The sequence below is a fragment of the Rhinopithecus roxellana genome, chromosome 4, assembly GCF_007565055.1.
Source record: "Rhinopithecus roxellana isolate Shanxi Qingling chromosome 4, ASM756505v1, whole genome shotgun sequence".
Taxonomy (NCBI): Eukaryota; Metazoa; Chordata; class Mammalia; order Primates; family Cercopithecidae; genus Rhinopithecus; species Rhinopithecus roxellana.
The window spans coordinates 154710730-154736381 of record NC_044552.1 but is presented as its reverse complement, the minus strand read 5'-3'; the positions used below and the strand labels follow the sequence as shown (position 1 = coordinate 154736381).

Below are 25652 nucleotides of genomic sequence, written 5' to 3'. Positions count from 1 at the left end.
TAAATCCACACCCGAAATGTAGCCATAATTTAGTTCAAGATTTTTTATGCCAGAGTCTGAAAAACACCTGAATTGAGATTTTTGAGTGGTTGTGAATGGATTTTAGAATCGTGTTGAACAGTTCCGTCACTAAATTAGCCATAGTAATGTTGCTGTTTCACGTTGACAGTTTCAGATGTGCTGCTTTTCAGATTTTTGTTTTTGTTTAGATAACTATTTTAGGGTTTGAGTTACAGTTATGCAAGTTTACATTACAGTAATGCAAATATACATTCTGAATTTATGCCAATATGTATTAGAAACTAAAACGCCCTCCCCTCCCATTTCTGTTTCCCTCAAATTATTCATTTGAGGTTAAACTAATTTTAAACTCCGGAAAAGTGGTTAAGCCAAAAAAGGTCAGATCCTGGAAGCAAAAGTTCTGACCTTTTAAAAAGAGTGTTGGAAAAGTATTTGACAGTCATTTTCATAAGCTAAATGTACTGTGAGGTTTGTGTTTGAGTAGCTTTTAAGGTTTTCTGGATTATGTGGTTGAATTTTGAGGAGGAACTTAGGAAAAATGAGTTGGAAAAGTTAAGCTGTTACATTCTACCTTCCTTTTACTATGTATAGTAAATCTACACGTGAAAAATAATTTGCAAACAGCATTTGTTAGGTGTCTTTTCTAAGTATTTTTTATACCTACAGAGTCTGGGAAAAGACCATTTTCAGATTTCAGATAAATAATTATCAGATCAGTAGATATTATCTTTCAGATCTGTCAGAACACAGTATTTCCAGAATATATAATTTTACATCACCATCATCATTTATAATGATACTGATGACTAGTACTATTATTATTTTAAAGAAAGATATGTATACACACACGCGCACACACACACAGAGTCATGCGTTGCTTAAAGACAGTGATAGAGTCTGATAAATGCATCATTATGCTATTTCCTTCTTTTGCGAACATCATAGGGTGTACCTGCATAAATCTAGATGGTATAGTCTATTACACACCTCAGCTATATGGTACAGCCTTTTTTGTTCCCAGGCTGCAAACCTGTACAGCATGCTACTGTACTGAACACTGTAGGCAGTTATAACACAATGGTATTTGTGTAAACATAGAAACATTCTAAAGATAGAAAAGGTACAGTAAAAATATGGTATACAAGATGAAAAATGGCATACTTGTATAAAGCACTTACCATAAATGGGGCTTGGGGCTTGCAGGACTAGAAGTTGCTCTGGGTGAGTCAGTGAGTGAGTGGTGAGTGAATGTGTGAAAGTCCTAGGATACTACTGTGGATGTAATAAACATTGTATTCTTAGGCTGCATTGAATTTATACAAGATATTTTTCTTCAGTAATAAATTAACCTTAACTTACTATAACTTTATAAACTTTTAAAATTTTTGAACCTTTGACTACAATTACAGCTTAAAACAAAAATACATTATACAACTGTACAAAAATATTTTCTTTATATCCTTATTCTATAAGCTCTTTTCTGTTTGTAAAATTTTCTATTTAATTTTTACTTCTTAGACCTTTCTGTTGAAGACAAACATGCACAGTAACCTAGGCCTACACGGGGTCCAGATCATCAGTTTGATCTTCTTTCACCTCCACAGCTTGGCCCACTGCCAGGTCTTCACGGACAAGGGCCATGTTGGTTACTAGTGTGTCTCCAGCACAGTGTCTGATACCATAGAAAGATAGGAACAGTTGTATTAATAATAGCAGATTCTTGAGCATCTATTATGTGCCAGACACCTACAAATATTTGTTGTTCAAGTGAAAGAATTTATTTTATCAAACTCAGAAGTTTCGCTCTAGAATAATCCTTTTTAACTGCTGACTTCAGGTGGTCCACCTGTCTTGGCTTCCCAAAGTGTTGGGATTACAGGCATGAGCCACCACGCCCTGCTGAATAATCTTTTTTTTTTTTTTTTTGAAACAGAGTTTCACTCTGTTGCCCAGGCTGTAGTATAGTGACTTGGCTCACTGCAACCTCCGTCTCCAGGGTGCAAGCAATTCTCATGTCTCAGCCTCCTGAGTAGCAGGTATTAGGAGTGTGTGCCACCATGCCCAGGTAATTTGTGTATTTTTGGTAAAGATGGGGTTTTGCCATGTTGACCGGGCTGATCTCAAACTCCTGACCTCAAGTGATCTGCCTTCCTTGGCCTCCCAAAGTGCTGGAATTACAGATGTGAGCTACTGCGCCTGGCCTAGAATAATCTTAGAAGTCCTCATGGATGAGTAAATATGGATGGTGAAAAGCTTAAATGAGAATGTCTTGTCTGATTTTCATTCCACTTTTAATTTGAATATACCATTTCCTTTCCCCCCTCATTGTGTATGTCTCTACTTTTTTGTTCTTTTCTTTATTCATAGTTCTAATTTCTACTCACTGCCCCATCTTTTCCCTTTTCTCTATCTAGCTCTTACCATCTGTCATCACTGTTTTTCCCACTATCATGATCACTCACTCTAGCAGCAACCAAAATTAACTTTGGGGATGGAGCAGTAGTGGTGGAGAGGCCAAATGGTATGAGTAAAATAATACAGCTTTTGGAGTCAGAGCTAGATTTTCATCTTTATGTGGTCTTTGGTGAAAGTACTTAATCCCCAGATCTCTTTTTCCTAACTATGAAATGAAGGTGGAAATACTGCTTACCTATAGCAGAATGTAGCATTGATGTAATGAACATATGTTATTAGCAAAGTGTTCTAAACTTCACAAGTCCAGAATAAAGAGACCAAGCCATTTGCAGAAGAGCACTGTGCATTTATATTACTTTAAAGGGAAGAGGAGTAAGTTAGCTAGAATTGTCGAGCAGATGCCATATTGGTGCTTGAGTGAAGTTATAAGAAATGTTTTTGTGGCTTTGCATGTTTTTGTGCTAATAGTCCTAATATTTGTTCAAAAGGTGTTTTTAATCCAATGATATAGATGTTACATATATAGCAAAGGGCAAAAACAGCCATCTGCCCTCTCAGTCAACAGGCAATAATCAATAAACAAGTACAGTAACGTATTAGGAAATATGAATTATAGAAATAAATTGAAGGATAAAGGGGATCTGGAGTGTTCCTATGGATTGAGGCAAGTTGCCATTTAAAATAGGAAGATCAAGGTTAGACTCTTTGAAAAATTGGAGCAGAGATCTGACGGAGGTGTTAGTGTGAGCCATACTGCTTTCCGGGGAGTAGCTTTCCAAGGCAGGGAAAATGGTAGTGCAAAACCTTGAGGGCAGGACTAGCAATTCCTTGTGTGGACTGTAGCTAGGGACGGAGGTTAGGCTGGTTAAGGAGACTAGGTCAGAAGGGCAAAAGAGGTGAGGACAAGGGAGGGGAGCCTGGATGGATGCTGTCGGCTATTGTTTATCTTTGTGAGGACCTGGGCTTTTATACCAACTGAGATGGGAAATTATTAGAGCAGTGGGTCTGGGCATCCTTCTAGGGAATCGGTGAAATCAGACTATCTTTGTGATAATAAGATATTATTTGCCATGTTCACCAGCATTTACATATGAATGTACAGTGGAGTTTTCCAGAGACTGCGTGCTATGTGATATTGCAACAGATTGAATTCAAGAGATAAGAGAATCTAGCTGTCTTTATTAAAACAGACATTTAAAAGATTGCAAAAGTATAAAATTGATTTTTTCAGTAATGTGTTTAGTTGGAAAATATGTTATTTTCTGTAAAATGTGCATTTCTAGTTAATATGTAATAAGTTTACTCGTATTTTAAAAGGAATAAAAATAATTTAAACATTTTTAGTTTTAATTTCTAGTATGGTAAGTTTTATTAGGTATAACTTTCATGAACAAGGATCTCTTTGGACTCCTCCAATTAATTTTTAGAGAGTGGAGTCCTGAAACCAAAAAGTTTGAGCAGAGGAGTGACATTTCACTTGGATTTCAGCAGGCTAACTCCAAAGAATGAAGAATAGACTGACCAAGGTGGTGGTGGAAGCAGGTAGATCAGTTAGGTTAAGATTAGGTAGGAAATGATTGTGATTGGAGCTGTGATGTTAGGGTTTGTGGTGGTGAAGTGAAATTGGGGATATAGTCTGAAAGTTGAGTACACAGTATTTGCTACTGGATGGAGTATGAAGTGTGAGAATGGACTTGACATTGTGCCATTGTCCAAGATTAGGAGGAACAAGTTTTTGGGAAGGCCTAGGAGTTTGGTCTTGAATGTGTCAAATAGGTTGAGAAGGGAGTTGGTGATAGGATTTCAGTGTGGTGGGTTGGTTTGGAATGTCAGTGTGGAGGGTTGGTCTGGTTTTTGTTGGATTGTATTAGTAATATATATTTTTTAAATACAGTATTTAGCTTCTATTCTAATCAGTTATACTTTTATAATCTCAACACAGAGTGCTGTGTTCTCCATTGAAAAACTGATTGAATTTGCTTTCCAAGAATGTTATTATATGATAGAATGTACACTCGAAGAGGCAGTAAAAAAGTAGTAAATGTAGATTTGCCAGTAGCATGACATGACTTAGATTTTCTAAATCTTTGTAAAGTAAACCAACTGTGGTTTAATTAAAGGAGATCATATTGCTTACCATATTAAAATACTGTTTTCAATACCAATTACTTTGACATTTGAAGGCACTGTAATACGTTGCTCTTGTTACAGACCAAGATATTTTTGCTGAAGTTTTATTTTTCTTTCTAATTCAATGTCAGTGCTTGCTGTAAAGGTCCTTTTGGAATGTTGTGCATAGTAGATTGTTTCTTAAGCCTTTAAAAAACTCTTCTTTGCCGGGTGTGGTGGCTCACGCCTGTAATCCCAGCATGTTGGGAGGCCAAGGCGGGTGGATTACGAGGTCAGGAGTTCAAGACCAGCCTGGCCAAGATGGTGAAACCCTGTCTCTACTAAAAATACTAAAATTAGTTGGCGTGATGGCGGGTGCCTGTATTCTCAGCTACTTGGGAGACTGAGGCAGATAATTCCTTGAACCCGGGAGGCAGAGGTTACAGTGAGCCAAGATTGTGCCACTGCACTCCAGCCTGGGCGACAGTGCAAGACTTTGTCTCAAAACAACAACAATAGCAACAACAACTCCTCTTGGCTTTTTCATAGTATGAGAGATTTCTCTTGCAACACCTGTGAATGTCTTTTGACATGTATTTTCTTTCCTAAAAATGTCATGAAGTGACAGACATGTATTTGCTTTGTTACGGAGTTAAGGTGATACTAAGGTAAACCTATGCTACATGATTATAAACCTTAGGTTCTTTCTGTATTGAACTTAGGTGAAATTTTGAATACAATCAAAAAGGTTAATTAAAAATCAAATGAATTATTACCTAGGAGAAAGCAATTTACCCCTACCTTCTACACAGACGTAACTCCTTCAGAAGTTTTGGGGCATCTGTTTCTTTTTCACTCTGATTTACCAAATTCCTTTTAAAGCCCTAAGGGATTTGGAGCTTCAGGAGGGCAAAATACATAGGTACAGACCTTTCCCCACTTCTTCAAGAACAAGTGTGGAGGAATCTGACCACATGAGGATTTGATGCTTTACAAGGATGTAATTTAAAGTAAATTTTGGTGGCCAGTAGTAGTTTAAGACATTTTAGAATATGTAGTTCTGGCAGGAGTAGGATTGACTGGCCTGGAGTTCTCAACCAGTCATTGAGTATATACAGCCCTTGCCTATGGGGGGTCAGTACAGAAGGAGCACAAAATGGACTTCTCTGTAAGAAGACAAGGAGATGTATTTTAGGGCAGATAGAAGCCATAAATGTGATGTGGTCTAACGTGCTCATTTTGCAGATGAAGAAAATGAGTCCCAGAAGGTTCAGTTCGAAGGCATACAGCTCAGCTAAATCATGCCTGGGAAGCAGGAGTAAAATCCAGGGTGTGTAAACTCAAGGCCAGTGTTTTTTACCTTACCACATGTATTAGGAAGATAGGCTTTTTATAGAAAGGTCATTGTTTATGGATTGTAATCTTTCTCTACCTTCTTTAAGGAAGGTTTAAAGTGTGTGTGTTTTCTTTTAAAGCAGTATATTAAAGAAAATCTAATTAAAATTTATAGATAAAATTTACAAAGCTTTTGCAAGAAAAGTCATCTGTAGTTGAGGTTAAACATTAGATCTTTTATCTGTGGATATTTATTTTGGAGAAGAATAACGAACATATTAAGCACTTACATTTAACATGTATTTTGGATGATTAGTAATGATTGCTTATTTGAAGAAAGCAAATATGTATAATTAAATTTTTAGCATTATTTAAACTGTGGAAGATACTATTTTGAGTGATTTTTTTTCCCCTCAGGTTTATCTTTTTTCACGGCTTTCATACTTTGTCACAATTGTTTCCCCCCTTCCCTCATTAGAATAAATAACCCCAAAGTCCAAAGCAAGCACTTTTTAATTATTATTATTGTTTTTGCAACAGGGTCCTGCTCTGTCACCCAGGCGAGTGCAGTGGAGTGATCATGGACCACTGCAACCTCTACTTCCTGGGCTCAAGTGATCTTCCCACCTCAGTCTTGAGTAGCTGGGACTACAGGCATACCACCACACCTGGTTAATTTTTGTAGAGATGGAGTTTGCCATGTTGCCCAGGCTCACTGTTTAAATTTTAATTCTTTATTTTGAAATAAATTTAGTGTTACATAATAGTGGAAAAAAAATGTGGATGTTAACAACTCATAAAATCATATAATTACGGGAAGCAGGAAATGAGTATTGATACAGTACTATCACTAATATGCAAATCTTACTCAAATTTTACCTGTTTTCCTACTCATTTGGTTTTTCTGGTCCAGGATTCCACATTGCATTTAGTAGTGATGTCTGTTTCATTTCCTCCAGTCTGTTTCCATTTCACATTCTTTCATGACCTTGACACTTTTGAAGAATGCTAGTTATTTTATAAAAATGTTCTTGAATTTGGGTGTGTTTGGTATGTTCTCATGATTAGAATGAGGATCATTTTTGGCAAAACAATCACACACAAGCGCTGTTGTGTGCATCTCAGTGGATCGTGCTGTGGGGTATATGTCTTAATACTGGTGATATTAACTTTGATTAGTTGGTTAAGGTGATGTCTGTCAGATTTCTCCACTGTAGTTTCTCCTTTTTCCTTAGTCATTAGTGAATGCCTTCAAGGGGAGATACTCAAACTGTACAGCTATCCTTTCATATTTTTGCTCACTAATTTAGCATTCATTGAATGATTTTTGTCTGCGTTGATTGTTACTAATTAAAATTCTTTAAGGAAGATCTGTCCCCTTTCCCCGTTGTATTTATTTATTCAGTTATTTATATCTTTTCTTATGGGTTGTAATTAATTATTATCACTATGTAAGTAAACACTTTTAAGAAAAGTTCCTGAAAAGTTAATACATTGAGATAATTCAAAATTCAGAGACTTGTAAGAGTACATTTTCTTCTATCCCTGTTATCTTGGGTACCCATTTCCATTGCTAAGAGTTTATTTTTATTCTTTCAGAAATATGAAAAGGATTGGGCAAAGAGTTGTTAATAATAATTCCTCGATTCTCAGGTATTTCTTTTTACCTGGATTCTGATGATATTGAACCAGCTTACTGTTGCATCTTCTTCTGATATTCATTAAAATGTTTCTTAACTAGTTCACCATTAGATTTAAATTTACATTTTAATACAGTGACTATTATATGTAGATGGGGACTGGCTTCCCCTGAGTATTCTAAGAAACGACATGACCAGAAGACAACATTTTCTGTTAAATAAATAATAGTTAATATTAACGTGTAAAGCTAAACAGGTTTAAAAGTAAACTCTTTTTTGGTAAGTTGAAACAAAAGTCAATTTAAATGAGAAAGGCTGCCTATCCAATTAAGTAACTGGGTTTTCAAAAGTGAATGAAGGACCTCCCCACCAAGTCCCACAGTCTGTTCTGTTCTTTTCAGTGACCTATTTTACTTTCTCTGTCTACTGGCAGTATCCATTTATTCATTCAGGATGTCACTTTAGGAACCTAGACCCGGAGTTCATCCACAGAACTGTGTTCTGTTAAAATGGAGTGAAAGAAAGGGCTGAAAAGACTTTTTTTCACTCACTATTAAAACAGTGAACATACTGGTCTACACTTATTATAGTACAGCCAGCAATACATCAAAAGGTGGCTTGTTCCATTTTATTTCCATTCTCTAATTACCATTTCTTAAAATGAATTTTAAGAGTTTCTTATGCCGGGAAATCCTCTATGAAACTCTAAGTAAAGTGGGTTAGACTAGCTGTGACTTGGTCCAATTTCTTTTATTTTTTTAATTTACCTTTTCTTTATTTTTATTGATATATATTTTACATCTTTATGAGGTACATGTGATTTTTTTCCTACATACATAGAGCGTGTAATGATTAAGTCAGAGTATTTGAGGTCTCCATCACATTGAGTGTTTATTATATTCAGTGTGTTGGGGATAATTCAAGTTCTCTCTTCTAGCTACTTTGAAATATACAATGTATTAGTTAACTATAGTCACTCTAATCTGCTGTTGAGCAGTAGAATTCATATCTTTATCTAATTATATGTCTGTACCTATTAACGTTCTTCTCTTCATCTCTTCTCCCACTCATCCATCCTTCCCAGCCTCTGGTATCTATAATTCTACTCTGCCTTTATGAGCTAACTTTTTTAGCTCCCATGTATGAGGGAGAACATAACGATATTTGTAATTCTTTAATCACTGAGCATTAATTGTTTTTTCTTTTTATTTTGGGAGGACAGTAAAAAGGGTATTGTAATATATCCTCCTTCAGATTCTGGTGAAGACTAGTTGAGTCATGTAAAAAAGAACTAGATCACTTTATTTTTAGAGTTGGGAGGCAATGAATTATAACGTCTTTATTATGCTGTTTTTATATAGGCAATCCCATGCTTGCAGTGTTTTGACATAAGCTTTCTGCTTTCTACTCTCCTAATAGGTGATTATTGTAAGAAAAATTTGTATGATAACATGAAAGCTAAATAGTCCTTGTAAATTCATCTCCCAGAGATAATTACTGTTAATAGTTGTATCTTTTTCGACTTTGTTGTGTTTACCAAAAAAATGTATACTTAAGTATAAATTTGATCGGTTTGATAGAGGTTCTTTTCTATAACCCCTGGAACGTGTGCAACTTACTGTTAGGTACTTCTGTAATACCAAACTGCTGCTGAGAACAATCAGGGAAATCGAATTAACATTGTTACAAGGTTTTTGCTGTTTCGAATTTTTGCATGTGAAATTTATTGACAATTTTGGACCATTGTTAATTTTGGTAATACAAAGAGGAATTATGATTAATTTAATTTTGTAGTTTTTGGTTTTGGACTTAGAATTGTGAAGTACAGAGTACAATTTAACCCCTGGAATAAGGTTCCAGCTAGAGAATTAGTGATAGCTTGGGTTTTTTTTGTTTTTTTTTTCTTGCCAGTTTGAAAGCAGTCACTTTGAAATTAAATCGGATTTATTTGGTTGTTAGAGTAAGCAAAACATATTTCACTTAATAGTACCTACTCTAGGCCCGGCGCAGTGGCTCATGCCTGCAATCCCAGCACTTTGTGAGGTCGAGGCGGGTGGATCACCTGAGGTCAGGAGTTCGAGACCAGCCTGGCCGACATGGTGAAACCCTATGTCTACTAAAAAAAAAAAAAAAAAAAAAAAAAAAAATTAGCTGGCCGTGGTGGCGGGCACCTGTAATCCCAGCTACTTGGGAGGCTGAGGGAGGAAAATTGCTTGAACCCAGGAGGCGGAGGTTGCAGTGAGCTGAGATTGTGCCATTGCACTCTAGCCTTGGTGAAAAGAGTGAAACTTCTTCTCATAAATAAATAAGTAATACATACTCTAGTAACTTGCTTTTTAATCTAGTTGCTCTCTGTACCTTGTGAATTTGGCCTCTTTTTTTTTTCTTCTTCTTCTTTTTTTTCTTTTTCTTTTTTTTGTTTTGAGATGGAGTCTTGCTCTGTCGCCCAGGCTGGAGTGCAGTGGCCAGATCTCAGCTCACTGCAAGCTCCGCCTCCCAGGTTTACACCATTCTGCTGCCTCAACCTCCCGAGTAGCTGGGACTACAGGCGCCCGCCACCTCGCCTGGCTAGTTTTTTTGTATTTTTTAGTAGACACGGGGTTTCACCGTGTTAGCCAGGATGGTCTCAATCTCCTGACCTCGTGATCTGCCCGTCTCGGCCTCCCAAAGTGCTGGGATTACGGGGTTGAGCCACCGCGCCCGGCCGAATTTGGCCTCTTAAAAAGAGCACAGTGAAGGTAAATTCCATGGGTTCTTGGCTCAAAAATAACTTTAAAACTTTCTCTGTATTTAGTCAACCCTTAATTAAAGTTTGTTTCTTTTTACAGAAGAGATCGTTGTTAACCCTAAATACATGGGGTTACATAACAGCCACCTGTTTATGAAGTGGCAGTTGTTCTTCAGTTTTAAATAGATTACTAATATTATTGTTTTAAGATTTAATGAGTATTATATAAATAAAAACAAGTATTTGTTATTAAGACCTAAAATAACTAAATCTTACTTTGCTCTTTGTGTTAGTGTGCTACTTTAATGTCTAGCAAGAGGTAGGGATTGCAGACAGTGTGGAAATACTGGAGCCTGTTTAAGCTTCAGATGAAAGCAGTCATTTTAAGCTACCTCATAAAATTTATGTATATCAAATTATGTATGTGTTTATATATAGTTGTCATTTTGCTGACAACTAAGATTTTCCATAAGTTAATGGAAAATGTTAAATTTGAAAAGCACATTTATGGTCAAACGACACAGTAACCTTTTCATTCCTTTATTAGCTCCTGTTCTAGTACAGTGATAAGGCAAGTTTTGCTGATGGATTCAAATGTAATGTACAAAAACAGCGGATAGATACCCAGTGAAAAAATATATGTGTCTATAATATCAGCATTGCAGGCTGAGCAACTGAATCAGCTACCACAACACTAAGTGTAAGATAAATTTTATGTGAGTTTTTCTTCAGTGTTTTAAAACCGTTTTTTTTTTTTTTTTTTTTTTTTTTTACAAATCCTGAAAGTAATTCTTTGATGCATTTTGGTTTTGAATTTTACTTTTCATTAATATTTTGTTGCTTATGATTGAGTTAGTAAATATTTTTCATGTTTCATTTCCTAATTTTCATTTTCTTAGTTTAAATTTGCTGAAAAATTTATAAACCAGATAGTAACGTAGAGCTGTATCTGATTCTTTGGCTTTCCAACGTTGCATTATTGATTTTATACACAGCCTTAGCTATGTATTTATATATTTTGGGAAATGACTGCTAAATGCTATAAGATTTCTCATGCCATATTTTTTTATTCTCTTAACAGTTTTTCCTGTTGTCCTTAATTCCAGTGTTCTAGTTTTTCAGAGTGATTGATCTGTTAGTTAAATCCAATAATTCATATATATATATTTTTTGTTGTTTTGTTTTTGAGACGGAGTGTCACTCTGTCACCCAGACTGTAGTGCGGTGGCACGTTCTCAGCTCACTGCAGCCTCTGCCTCCCGAGTTTAAGCAATTCTCCTTCCTCAGCCTCCTGAGTAGCTGGGGTGACAGGTGTCTGCCATCACACCTGGCTGATTTTTGTATTTTTAGTAGAGATGGGGTTTTGCCATGTTGGCCAGGCTGGTCTTGAACTCCTGACTTCAAGTGATCTGCCCACCTCGGCCTCCCAAATTACTGGGATTACAGGGGTGACCCACCACGCCCGGCCCAGTAATTCAGATATTAAAAGGATGTGTAGAAAAGTGGCAGAGTGCATGTACAATAATTTGGATGCAATAAAAGAGTAGTGGTGATGGAAAAGCCAAAGACAAACGTGAGCTGAGGCTGTTGAAACATAAGAATGACTTTAAAACCTTTTAGTGAAATCCATAGTTGGGTGAATTAAGGGGAAAGAAAAAGGAGTAAAGGTCACACGAAACAGAACTGTGCAGTGACGTCGGAGCAGAATTGACTGACAGTTGAACCTTAGTTTAGAAAAGAAAAAAAATCAAGATAATTAAAGTAGAGAAATGTGACGAGACAGTAAGTAGTAACACATTTTCAGGCCTACACAATAGTTTTCAGCATAGTGAAATTTGAAAAAAAATAAAAAAGTAAATTCAAAAGATTGTAGAAAATGGAAGGAGCCTAAGTGCTGTAAAGGCAAGTACTCCCAAAACTTGAAAAGTGTATATTCTAAACTTGATGGCATAACCTGTAGATTCCTAAACAGATGATTTCGTATTTAAACTGGTGGCTCTACAAGGAGGTTCTGGTCCCGTTGTAGCTTCGGATTTCATCAAGTAGTTGATGAAAAAAAGTTATTTTTGAGCTAAGAACAACCCATGGAATTTAACTTCACTGTGCTCTTTTTAAGAGGCCAAATTCACAAGGTACAGAGAGCAACTAGATTAAAAAGCAAGTTACTAGAGTTTGTATTATTTATTTATTTATTTATTTATTTATTTATTTATTTTTGAGACGACATTTCACTCTTCACCAAGGTATGCCTGTATTTTGGGATCTGGGCCAAAGAAACGTGTGCTCTATAAAGTTGCAGTTAGTTGGATTCTTGACTCGGAGACTATTCATGCTTAAAGAATATCAGCTGATAGATTAGTGTCAGTCTGCTGAAGGGGTATGTGTTGCAGAAAATATCCAGGAAAAAAAAATGAAATCTTCTGTTGGTGTCTAAACAAACAGGTGTAGAATTATGGAATCCTAGAGACTTGTCTTAACACCATTAGCAAAAATGTCAGCAAAGATATTCTTAAGCATCATCAACTCTTAAACAGTGATTATGGACAGGGCAGGGTTTGGGACTAGAAGTTGATAACCTCAGTTGCCTCACCCGTTGATCATTATGGAATGTTGTGTACAATGTAGGGTTTTACATATTAAAAGGGACCTAGACAAATCAGAGTGCATCTAAACAAGTGGGTGGGTGTAAAACCATGTCGTTGGTTTAGGGAAGAGGACACTTAGATATTTTAGAATTTTTCAAATGTTTGTGGGGCTGCTGAGTGGTGGCCATTGATAGAAATTTTAGGAGAGCAGATTTTGGTTTATTAAAACAAATTTTAATATTTAAGATCTTTAGAGATGGCTAAAAGTTTCTCTTGATATTGGGGATATTTAGATAGAAAATACATGCCTGGGGTTCACGTTGGGAGAGTTTTTGTACTATGTGTGATTAAGCAAACAGTTCCGAACGTTTAGTTCTCTGAACAACTGCTGCGGGTTGACGAAGGTAGCGCGGTGGTGGTGGGGCATTTGAGTGTCATAATGTTTGATACAGCAAAATAGTGTGTACAACATATTAGTTAAGAAGAATTCCTATGTTTCATGAGAACACCTGTGAAACTATTACTTACAAAAGGACTAAAGCATTTCCCAAACCCATACTTGTTGCATGTTTCTATAGTAGTTTGGCTATAATTTTATCCTCCTGCTAGGATAACATTCCCAGAAGCTCTGATTGCCAGGACTTACAAATGGAAAGCTTTAAAGACAAAACTTTTAAAAACAGGATTATGGAGAAAAAGAATAAATGGGGCTTTTGCATACTAAGATTGGAAACCAATGGATTCAGTTTATTTGTTGAGTAAGTATATGAAGCACAGGCACAGAGAGGTTGTAAGAAAGAGACTTGTCTAAAATCACAGTTACTGTTAAAACTGGAATCAGAACTTGTTCTGACTCGAGTGTTCTGAGTCACACACCAGAAAGTGCTGATGATTTTCTACTTTTTTTTTTTTTCCTGTTTATAAAGGTAGTACATAGTTGGCCAAACTCAACAGTGAATAAGATTATAAAGCCCTTGAGGACCGGAACTATGTCTTGGTCACCTTTTTATTCCCATCATTACTATCTTGTACATTAATTTGTGCTGTGTTATGAAATTGAGTGATGTATCTTAGAGACTGAAAAAAAGGATGGTAGAAAGACTTCTTATCAGTCTTCCTTATTAGAGTAAGTTCTTTGGGAGCTGGAACCATGACTTGTTTAACTTTAATGCTGCAGAAACCCAGCTGTTTCTTCCCTTTGTTTACCTCCACCAGGTATATATTGAGGGCCAGCTGTGTTCCAGGCACCTGGGGACACGCTGGGTAATAGAATCTCATAGAACTTTGTGTTATTAATCAACGAGTCACATAGGTATTTATAAAAGTATAACTTAAGTGGTAGATGAATTGTATTCTCTAACCAGATAGATGCTTATATATGAGGACTGTTGGTTTTATGCATTATTTATTTATTTATTTATTTATTTATTTATTTATAGACAGTTTTTTGCTCTTGTTGCCCAGGCTGGAATGCAGTGGCACCATCTCGGCTCACTGAAACCTCTACTTACTGAGTACAAGTGATTCTCCTGCCTCAGCCTCCCAAGTAGCTGGGATTACAGGCATCCGCCACTACACCCAGCTAATTTTTATATTTTTGGTAGAGACGGGGTATCACTATGTTGGCTAGGCAGGTCTCGAACTCTTCACCTCAAGTGATCTGCCTGCCTCGGCCTCCCAAAGTGCTGGGATTACAGGCGTGGGCCACCGCACCTGGCACATATATTTTTTAATCTAGTCATCTTATGTGAATTTTTTGATAACTTGCAATAGATTTATTTTTTTTTTTAAGTTTGATAAATTTGTTTACCTGGAAAGTCACTGTTCTTCCCTAGATTTGTTATATTACTATAGTTACTTATAATAGTAGAGTCTTCAATATTGAACTATTCTTGCACTCAGGGTATAAATTCTACTATGTCTTAGTGCATTTTTATTTTTCTATTTATTTCAGATGTTTGCATCTATATTTTTAGGCAAATTTTATCTATAGTTTTCTTTCCTGCTGTTGTTCTCAGGCTTTGATATTGGTGTGATGCTAACTATATTGTAAGAATAGGTAGTTTCTGAAAAAGATATTTAAATGATAATTATACGCAAAGTGCTTTTTTAGTCCAGAGACCTGGCTAAAGGATATGTGTGTGATTTTAATTAGATTAAATTTTTCTAATGCCCCTTGGTTAATTACTTGCTGTAATTATGGAAATTATGTAAATGAGCATTTGTGTTTAAATTATTATTTGGTTGTTGAAAACTTGAGAATTGCTGTCATATGCTAATTTAAGATAAACACCAATTTGGTACTGGACATTATTAGGAAACATTTAATTATAAAGCTAGAAGTATAAAAAGAACCTTAGGAAATAATAAAATTCTGCCCATATCATGTAGTCAAATCCAAGGTAATCTCTTGATTTTTGTTGATTTTAGTTGCTGTTCAGAGAAAAGCATTTGGTAAGCTTTAACGAGCAAATTGTTATTTAAGAGATAAAATTTGTTATAAAATGAATATTGGTATCACTCAAGCAGAAGATGTATTACAGTGCCTTTTGTAATTGATTAAGATTTTATAACTGAGTAAGAATAGCTTTGATCCTGCCTTTTTGCTGTGTTGGATTTTATTTAACCAAAACTGATTTAAATAACTAGTTAGAAAAATTAAAGAGTGCCTTCATATTTGATAGTTCCTAAGGAACTGTCAATAGATTGAACTTCCCCATGTTTGGAAAGCATACAAAATACATTTAAAAAAATAAAATACATTTTATTTTTAAATACTAATGGATGCAAGCCTTTCTCCCAAGGAGGACACAGTCTATAGGATAGAGAGACATTACATATGCATCTGGCTAACCTTACTAATGACAACCCTTATTAGGCAGTATGTTCCAGTAGACAGGAGCGTGTCTTCTGGTGCGTACTAGAAGCTTAGTAATTTTTGAAAGGATCCGTTTTCTTTATAGTACTCGACTCATTAAAATAGAATTCTCCTACTTAAAAAAAAATGTGTATGTATATCCAAGAACAGTAATACAGGTTTTTAAAAACAGGTCATTGATTTTAAGTGTCACTACTTCCTTTTTTTGTATTTAATATTTCAATTATTAACCCAGTGTAGTTTGATCTGTTACCATCTTTTTCCCTTGAAACTTCTCTGATCACCAGTGGCTTAGTAGTCAAATCCAAGGTACCATCTTTTGCTGTTTATCTTACATTCTTTTGTAGTATTTGATACTGTTGATCACCCTGTCCTTGAATCTGTCATTTCTTAGCTTCTATAACACCCCTCTTCTCTAGTTCTTCTTCCTACCTCCATTTCTTCTTGGTTTGGATCTTCTTTTCCTTACCTTTCCTGTTTCTCAAGTGCATTCCGTCCTTCTTTCTCCCATTACTTGCTCTAAGATGTCTCTTCTGATAGCTTTAACCATTAAATTTGTATATGAAACTCAGACTTCTGCTGAATTTGCAGTCTGTTGTCTTTTGAACATCTCTGTTTGGATATTCTAAAGATATCTAAAAATAATCGAAGTGGTCCCATTTAAATGTCCTTCAGACAGATTAGTTCTGAAGTACAAAAGAGGCTTTGGTATTAGTTTTGTCTGACAGGCATTCTTATAGTTGTTTACTGAAGCTATCATTTGGAATGACTGGCCTCCTTTAGATTTGGAAAAATTAGATAAACTAACAAGTCCATATTATACCGGTTAGGAAGGAGCTTGGGCTTTGAAGTTAATTTAATAAGATATGTTATTTGATTGGTATAAAAATTGGTTTGTGGTAGAAATTAATTAAGGCTGTAGTCCTGTTAAACATGGGCTTAATCCAGAGAATGACAGAATAGGCCAAGAGCTCTTTATTTGAGTTTTAACGCTTTATCAATGAAACCTCCCCTGCCCTCTCTTTTTTCCCCTGGACTAGCAAGAATATTTTTTTTGTCTAACACATTTAAAATTTTTACTTTTAACAGAAATTAGCAGAGTACGGAAAGACATGTACAATGACACATTAAATGGCAGTACAGAGAAAAGGAGTGCAGAATTGCCTGATGCTGTGGGACCTATTGTTCAGTTACAAGAGAAACTTTATGTGCCTGTAAAAGAATACCCAGATGTAAGTATATTTTGTTGTTTCATTCAATTTTGTTCTGCTTCACATATTTTGGGAAGAGATATGTTTGGTGGTAAATACTTAAGCATTATTAGCCACTTTAAAAAAATGCAGTCATCAACTGAAGTGTGAATAATTTGGCATGGATAATTTAAAAAGTTTCTTTCTAAATATGTTTCCATTTGATTGCTGCTATGTCACTTTGGAAATGCACATGGTATAGACTCTTGGGTTTCAAAACTGAATGAGGAATTGTGGAAAGCACTCTGGCCTGACTGTCACAGAGCACCAAGCACAACTCTGCTCATCTTTAATCTGACCTTCAAGAAGCCACAGGTTGGGCCACAGCATTCTTTCTGTAAAATGAAGGTGTTGGACTACAAGGTTCCTTTCAACTCTAAAATTTTTATTAAAACCGCTGTTTGTAACCTGATTTCCCCTCATCTTAGTCCATTGTTCAACTATTCTCTATAAACATCTTGCGAATAGCCTCCTTTTCCTGTATCTGTTAATTTCTAAGTAAATCCAGATTCTTTGCTTTTTGTTACAAAACCCTATGTGATACGGTCCATTCTATTTCTCTGACCTCATCTTAAATGATTTCCCTCTTCTTTACCACACTGTAGTCACATTGGCCCTCTTTTGGCTTTTAGAGCAAGTCAAGTCTGTTCCCAGTCTTAGGGACCTTTATGTTAGTTGTGCTCTGATCTCTGGCTGGCTGCTTCTTGTCATTAAGAATTTAGCTCAAATGTCGCTTCAGAGAGGCTTCCCCGACCTTTTTATTTAAAAGCCATCTATCTAGCTACTCACTGTTTCACATTGTCTTTTTTTTATCTTTGCAATAGCACTTATAATCGGGCATTTCTCTGGTTTATTTTCTCTCTCTCTCTGTCTCCCCAGAAGAATGTAAGGTGTACGTAAAATAAGAATCTTGTCTTTGTTATTCACTGCTGTATCCCTCGTAATATTGGCACATAATAGGTAACAATAGTTGTTGAATAAACCAAGAAAAGATGGTGACTTTATGCTAAATTTCAGAGGACTTTTATGAAAGCAGATGAAAAAAGGAGTTATAATGTCAGAAATACGATGTTGTGCTCTATGATTCATTGGTTATATGGACAGAATACTAGTCTGTAGATGAGAAATGTCTTAAGTTGAATTAATAGGAAAAAGCTTTGATACTTTGCGGTTACATTACAATTTGCAAAAATTGATCTATATAACCTTTTTTTGTTTTAAAGATTATATACATTTACTCTGGTTTTATAGGTATTTGGTTGCAAATACACAAATAGTCTTGGATAATGTAGGAAAAGAGGAGTTGGTTGGAAGATTATTGAGTAACACAGAGGATTAAAGGAATAGCTGGAAAACAAAGTGCCATGTTAGGCTAGGAACGAGGGCATCTGAGAACTTGAGCAGCAGGAGTTTGTGGAGCTTCTCGGTTGAGAGCCTTACTGACATAAACTTGGCATCGGTGCCTCCCAGACTTTAAAATTCTTAGAAGAGTGGATGTGTTCTGGGCCTTTCTGACTGGGGAAGTGAAGTTACCTACCGTTACCTAGACACGACCACTGTGAGCCTACCCTGGGTATTAGGATTATTTGTAGAGATGGGAAACGGTGATTTGGGCAGCTGTTCCAATTGGGGTCTACTGCTGTTAGGTTTTTCACTATCCCAGAAAGGATAGCAACTGTCTGTTTTGCTTATTTAAACCTTAAGGGATAATGTTTCTGCAGTGGGCATTAACATAGAATATGTAAGACCTTGATAGAGAATATAATGTTCATCTGTCTGGTTCCATCTCTTAAAAAAAGAGATCCTATTCAAGGAAGGGATATTTATGCATTATTTAAAAGACATATGTTTCATATAGTCTTCTAAGTCAGGACTTGAGTTTAGAGGGCACCTCTTCACTATATTCCTTTCCTTCCTCCTCCAGTTGTGACTTCTTGCCACAGTGAACTACTGTTACTGACAGGTGTGTTGGAGCATGACATTTGTCTTGATCGGTGATTCTCAAAACACACTCCTTGGACCATAGTTTCTGTGCTTTCTGGGAACTGTAAATGTTCAAGCCCCTTTCCATACTTATTGAATCAGAAACTCTGGGGTAAGCAATCTGCCTGTTAAGCCCTGTAGATAATTCTGATGTTTGCTGAAGTGTGAGAAACACTCCTCTAAGTTTTTTGGGTTTTTTTTCTGGAGCGGGGGCAGGGGCAGCCAGGCAGAGAGGTAGGTGATCATGTACCTGGTTATTTTGCCAGACATCATTTCAGGAGGCCTGAAACGGTAAGTGGTGAAGTGATGAATTAAACAGTGTCACTGGTCTCGTGGAGTGGACATCTCAGTGGCAAAGACAAACAGTAAACAAATGAATCTATAGCTGTAATCAGTGTTACGGAGAAACATAAAGTGGGGTAGACAGATGAATAGTGACTGTGTATGGAAGGAGGTATTCATTTTTAAGGGTAATCAGGGAAGAAATCTCTTATAATATGATGGGAATGGAGAGACAGGAACAGAATGATGGGAGGAAGGCATGAAAACCATCTGGGAGAAAAACATTCCAGGCAGAGTGAACAGCAAGTACAGCTGACTCAGGCAGGAACGTGCTTGGGAAGTGTTGTAAGATGTGAGGTTAGAGAGTTAGCAGAGGGGCAGTGTCATGCCGTGGTCAAAAGTAGGAACTCAGAGTCAAGACTTCTAGCTAGTTTTGCTGCTTGTTTTGTGGCTTTGGTGTTACACTTGATCTTAACCAAAAGCCTGGGAAGTGATGTTGTTTTGTGACTTTTCATTCCTGGTGTTCAGTTTTCTCATTTCTGTAATGGAGATATTAAACTTCTCACAAGATTATGAAGACTAAAGAGTTAATATGAGTGAAGCACTTGGAAAATGTCTTTATGCTGTGTGTCACAAGAATGTAAGCTCTATCAGGGCAGGAATCTTTTTGTCTTTCAGTACTGTATTTCCAGTGCTTAGAATGTGTCTGGTAAATGGTGTATGCACAGTAAGTATTTGTTGTGCATATTTGTATGAAACTCATTCTTTCAAATATTGTTAAACTTTTCTTTTTCTTTAAACCTGTTGTCTTTTGCATTTGCACATAGCACGTTACCTACAGATGTCAATGTTAAGTTAGAGATAGTGTTTTGGACTTAGCTGTGCAGAGCTCTGAAACTGATATGAGAAGAAAGTCTCAGACTCAAGGTCTGAGAAATAAAGCCAGTGCCCTTTGCAACGTTTTTGAAGTTTGACCTCATGATGTGAGAATGAGAAGCTGATATGAATAGGCCACTGAAAATGTATTAAAATTTTTACAGAATTAATACTTATGAATAAAGCAGACTTCTGTTGCATCTCTACTGTATACCAAGCACATTCTGGGTGAGAATATTTAATTCTTTTGAAAAAACTCTGATGTAGTAAAGACAGTAGGTTTTTTAGTCAGATAAGCCTAGCTTTTGAATTCTGGCTTCTCCCCTTATTGACTCCATTTGTCAACAATTGCCACAATAATGCTGCATGATAAAACACTCTAAAACTGGGTGGCTTAAAATAATAATCATTTATTTCTGTGCTCATGGGTCTGTATGTTGGCTGAGGGTATACTGATTAAGGTGGAGCCTAGCTGGATTGAGGCTAACTGTGGGTGGGTTTAGGTCTTCTCCATTTATGTTCCTGCTGGGCCCAGGCTAAAGCGGGCAGTGGCTGCTTAGGGCATGCTGTTATGTCAGGCCACTGGAATGCAAGATCCAAGCCAAATTGCATAAGCATGTGTAAGGCCTCTGCTCTTGTTCCTTTCCATTAGCCCAGTGATTCTCAGCTGGTGGCAGTTTTACCTATGGGGACATTTGGCAATGGCTAGAGATACTTTCAGTGTCTAAACTTGGGAGAGGGGTTACTATTGGCATCTAGTGGGTAGAGTCCAGGGATACTGTTAAACATTCTGTAATGCACAGGACAGTCAGCCTCCATGCACCTCTAGCCCCCCAACTAAGAATTACCTGGCCCCCCAAATGTCAGTAGTGCTCAACGTCTACTACTGAGGTTTCTCAACGTCAGCACTACTGACATTCACTTCATTTACAGTGAGAAGGGGACTGAAATAAATATTTGCCGAAAAATAATTGAGATGATCACATTGGCTTTGAGCATATGGCTGCTTTTTAGAATCTGTTTGTCTATGAAGTTATGAGGTTCACTTCATAGGATTGTTTGGAGGAGTGAAGGTAACAAATATGTGACACCTGATAGAGCAGGCACTCTGTGGTTTTGTGATTACACATAAGAAACATAATCCTGTTCTTGAAGGAGCTCAGTCTTGTATGAAAGATAAAGATTAAATTATTTAAGACTTTAAGTTTCTCGTGCATTCATAAAACTACAGACATGAAAGAGCATTGAAGTTATATTTAGACCATCAAACTGTTTATTTGGCTGGTCAAGTTTTCTTGTTTGAATCCATGGAAATGTTATAAATGATTATGAATAGAGTTAACTGATTTACATAAGTAAAAAGTGTTATATTTTGAATGAGTCAGTAATAATTTTGTCATTAAACTTGCCTAGTTATCAATTTCAAGCTGCTGGAAATTGTTCTATAGGATCTGCCAGAGTAGTAGATTTGTTAAATATTCGCGAGGTCTAGCTGTTGACGATACTAGTCGTCCTGTTAAATGCATGAACAGTTTAGATTGGTAAACTGCCTCCTTTGGACATGATTTGGTGATTAAATTGTAGTGAGACTCCTTGGAGTTATGTGAATATAGTTCTGATTTTCTGATGTTTTTAAAATGGGCTTTAATTTCGAATAATAGCTTTGAAAGGCATCTCTTGGGTCTAGGCCATCATGAATACCCATATTGTCAAAGGTTTTGTAAGATAGACAATGTCTCTTCAAGGATTGTGTTTTCAGCCTGTGGGATCCCAGCCTGGTTGCTGTTGTGAGTGGTTTAGATTCATAATGTTATTCACAGTATACTCTTACAATAATATATGTTGATGATGGAACATGAGTTGTAAGTTCTCTTTCTGTTTCATTTTCCTGGGTTTGCAAATCAGCTTAGGCTAGTCATAGCTTCTGAGTTAGTTAACATAGGGTTGTTATTTGTCACCAGTCTTGAGAAGCTGGTATCAAATTGGGTGTTGAGCTGGCATTTGTTTTAGAGGGATTATGGGGAGAGGGGCCAATTCAGTAAGTTATCTTTCCTTAAAGTCTTTGTTCCTTTGAGGAAGAATTAATCAAGAACCTCAGGAGTCTTGATGTACACTACTTTCACTTTCATTCTTCTGAATAACAAATGATATTAAGTCAAAATTTAATGATATTCAAAGTCTCCTTTTTCAGTACCCAGGTTAACACTTTATTTTTGCCTGAATATGATCATAATTTTATGAGTGAAAATAATCTTTAAAAGTAAGATCTGCACATCTCTCTTTGATTGTTTGTACAGGAATCTATTTAAAGGTAGTTTTTCTCATAAGGTTAGTATATATTTTTATTCAGTGGAGTTGAGAAGTGATTCAGATTACATATTAACCTGTTAAAGTTTTAATTTAGCAGTGTGATTTGATAATGTAGGGCATATCTTTACATTTTAGGTAGGGAAACTTACTGTTGATATATAATTTCAACTAGATCAGTTTAGTAAAAGTCAATTTATGACTCTTCGTTGTGTTTTGAAGTTTCCTCTTTATTTCACTCTGTAGGGCCTGTTGTGTACCAAATATTTCATAGGCTTTTTATGCTTTGGGATATACTACATTTCTTGGGATGTTAGTAAATGATTACAGAAAAGGTTACAAGACAGTCTGAAAACAATACATAGCTGATATTTTTCCAAAGTTTAACATTTCTTTAATAAGGCCTTTCTGAGTTTTAAAAATGCAGGCACTTTCTTTTGTAAATAATATGTTTTAATATTTGATAGGAACCAATACTTAGAAGAACAAAAGAAAAGATGGGGTTGTCAGGGAAGAATTATTCAGATTAGACAGAAACGTTTGTCTGTGATTTATCTAAAAAGAGTTAGGATCTACTCTGTTAAAATTACTGCTACAAAGGACTTTTATGTATAATTTGATAATAATTTGATATCTACTCATAGGGATTCAATCTCCATATCTCTGAGATTCTTGCTGAAATAGCCAAAGTATATAATATAGAAATCGAGGAGAAATCTGCTTCTCAGTGCTATGCATATTCCAGGAACATTGAGCTATTTCTGATTAAGATTAAAGGAAAGCTCAAGGTGATGGTCTCCTTTCAGCACAATTTGAGAGAGCAGTGTCTCTGGGAGTAAAATGGCTAATAACAGAATCTTCCTCATCCTAACCCCTCAAAATTGTCACACATGAAATGGGCTATGAAACAGTCAAAGGTTATACCGCTTGAACTCTTCCACGCTTTTCAGTTCCTGTTTATAAGTAGGTGACCTAAATTTATTTTGTAAGTTAATGAGATTATATTTTCTTTTGATTTCAATTTGGGCAGAAAAGTACCTTAGTTTTTGAGGTCACTTGCCTTTACTTTAGGGATGTTGAGGTTGAACTTTTCAGCTATTAGCTTTTGAGCTAAATTCAGTTAATCATTTCATTGGGAAAAAATCCATATATATTTAAGTGATTTTTGTTTTGTTTTATCTTAGAGACAAGGTCTCACTGTGTTGCCCAGGCTGGTCTTGAACTCCTGGGCTCAAGCAATCTTCCTGCCTCAGCCTCCCAAAGTGCTGGGATTACAGGTGGGAGCCATTGCGCCCAGCCAGAAAACATATTTTGTATCTTAATAAACCCAGGATTTACAACAAGGTAGCTTCCAAATAAATTGGGGATTTCTTGAAATCTTGTTTTGTCTACCATAGAACACTGCTTTTCCCAAGTCCAAAATCAGTGTCGTCAGTAAGCAGCCTGTCTGTCATAAACTTGAGCATCTCCTTGTTTCATATTGTTAAATATTTTCTTTATTATCTGGTAGGGAATTGATTGACTTTGAAAACTTCAATGCTGTATTGTTTGGGGTTACAGAACAATGATTGTTTTGATAGTTTCTTTCCTTTGTACTTTTAAGATAGTATATGAATAGTATAAATTTGCCATGTTAAGGACAGATTAAAACAAACCTCTTAAAATTTGAAAAGTAATTAGAACTTGAACACTAAAAAGGATATCTGAATATAAAACAGCAAAATCTTAGTATCATTTCTTCATCCTAGAAATGTTAGTGTGTGTTCCATGCTAGGTAACAGGGCACAGGAATATGAAAAGACATGATTGCTCTCATGGTACTGATATAGCCACAATCCAGGTATGGAATAATGAGAGCTTGAACTCAGGCAGTGGCAGTTGAAATGAAGAGCACAGATTAAATAGGGAGAATCTTAAAATTTCTTTATCTTTCACATATGAAGGCTAAGAATGAGGGAAGGGCCTTGCTGGTATTGCCATTCATTGAGAATAAAGATATATGTGATGATTGTTAAAAGTGGTGACAGTCAGCAAAAGATACGAAAATATTGAGAAACCGAGATGTGATGATCTGAAATGATATAGTAATGATATGTTTGGTATGTATGTAGTTGGGGAAGAAATTATAAAAACACAACTGGACTAATTCTGAAAGTAAACTTGGATTTGAATAGAGTTTCTATGAACTGAGTACTAAACATTTTGAAAGATTAACAATAATGAGAATACTAACCATGAATTTTTGTTGTTATCAGGGTATATGTTAAGGTCTTTAGAAGAGAGGCTGTATTTATTAAGTGTCTGAACTCTAGAAGAATCAATCTAGGTGTTCTAGGATTTGGGCTACTGATGTTACCTCTCATGTATTAGATGTAGGTGGTAGTGGTAAGCACCGTACAGTGTTGTTTTGAGGATTAAGTGACTTAATGCATGTAAAATACCCAGGCCAGAAGTTGGCTCATACTTCAACACTCAAAACATAACTGCAGCATACTCAACGCCTAAGAAATGTTGAATGACGTAGTCCTTGCACTCGTGATACTTCCATTTGACACCAGCAGCAAAGGGGAAAAATTAATAACCAGTTAAAACCAAAATTTGAAATCTGTGGTATGCGAATTTGGATATCCTAAATTACAGTGTAACATTCTTTGAGTACTAATATAACTGGATAATAAGCTGAAACCATTCAAAACAAATTCAAGTGAAGAAGATAGATTGTCACTCCAGATGCTAAGTAACAATTAGAAAAAAGATTATTTAACCAATTAATAACAATACGAAGGCAATACAAGCCAACAAGTGTTTTATGACAAGAGCAAAAGACAGTATTTGTGAGAGTATGAGGTCCAATGCACAAGGCCTTTTAAAAGATACCAAACTACTTTTCAAGCTTTATTTGCTGCTACCCATGTTTTCCAGCCACCTAAGCAATTCACTCTTCTGTAAAAATGGTAGGTACTTTTAATTTTTCTTCTCTGTGACACCTCTTTCTTATTTCTTCCTTCCCACCAAACATGCCCAGCTCTCCCTCATCCCACAATATTGAGCTCTAGTGCTCCTTTTGCTATGTGTGTGTGCTTTGACTCCTACAGGCAGTTGGTTCCCCTTAGAACACTTTGTACCCACCTCTTAAGCTTTTATCACATGGTATGCAGTGATCTGCATGACTCTTACAGGTCGTTCCTGAAGTCAGAAACTCGCTCTTAGTGTTTTATTTTTTTTAAATCTATGATATCTCAC

The 25652-nt window shown here is 36.1% G+C and overlaps 1 protein-coding gene across 8 annotated transcripts in view; it reads left to right on the top strand.

Moving 5' to 3' along the window:
* The window catches only part of QKI (QKI, KH domain containing RNA binding), a 164060-nt gene that overhangs the window by 22096 nt on the left and 116312 nt on the right, over window positions 1–25652 (top strand). For all 8 annotated transcript variants that reach the window (XR_004056690.1, XM_030928154.1, XM_030928159.1 and 5 more), the window contains exon 2: window positions 16801–16943. Coding sequence is in view for 7 of the 8 variants with exons in the window: in XM_030928154.1 (XP_030784014.1) it covers window positions 16801–16943 (143 nt within the window). In the remaining variant the exon portion in view is untranslated. The remainder of the gene's footprint in view (window positions 1–16800; window positions 16944–25652) is intronic.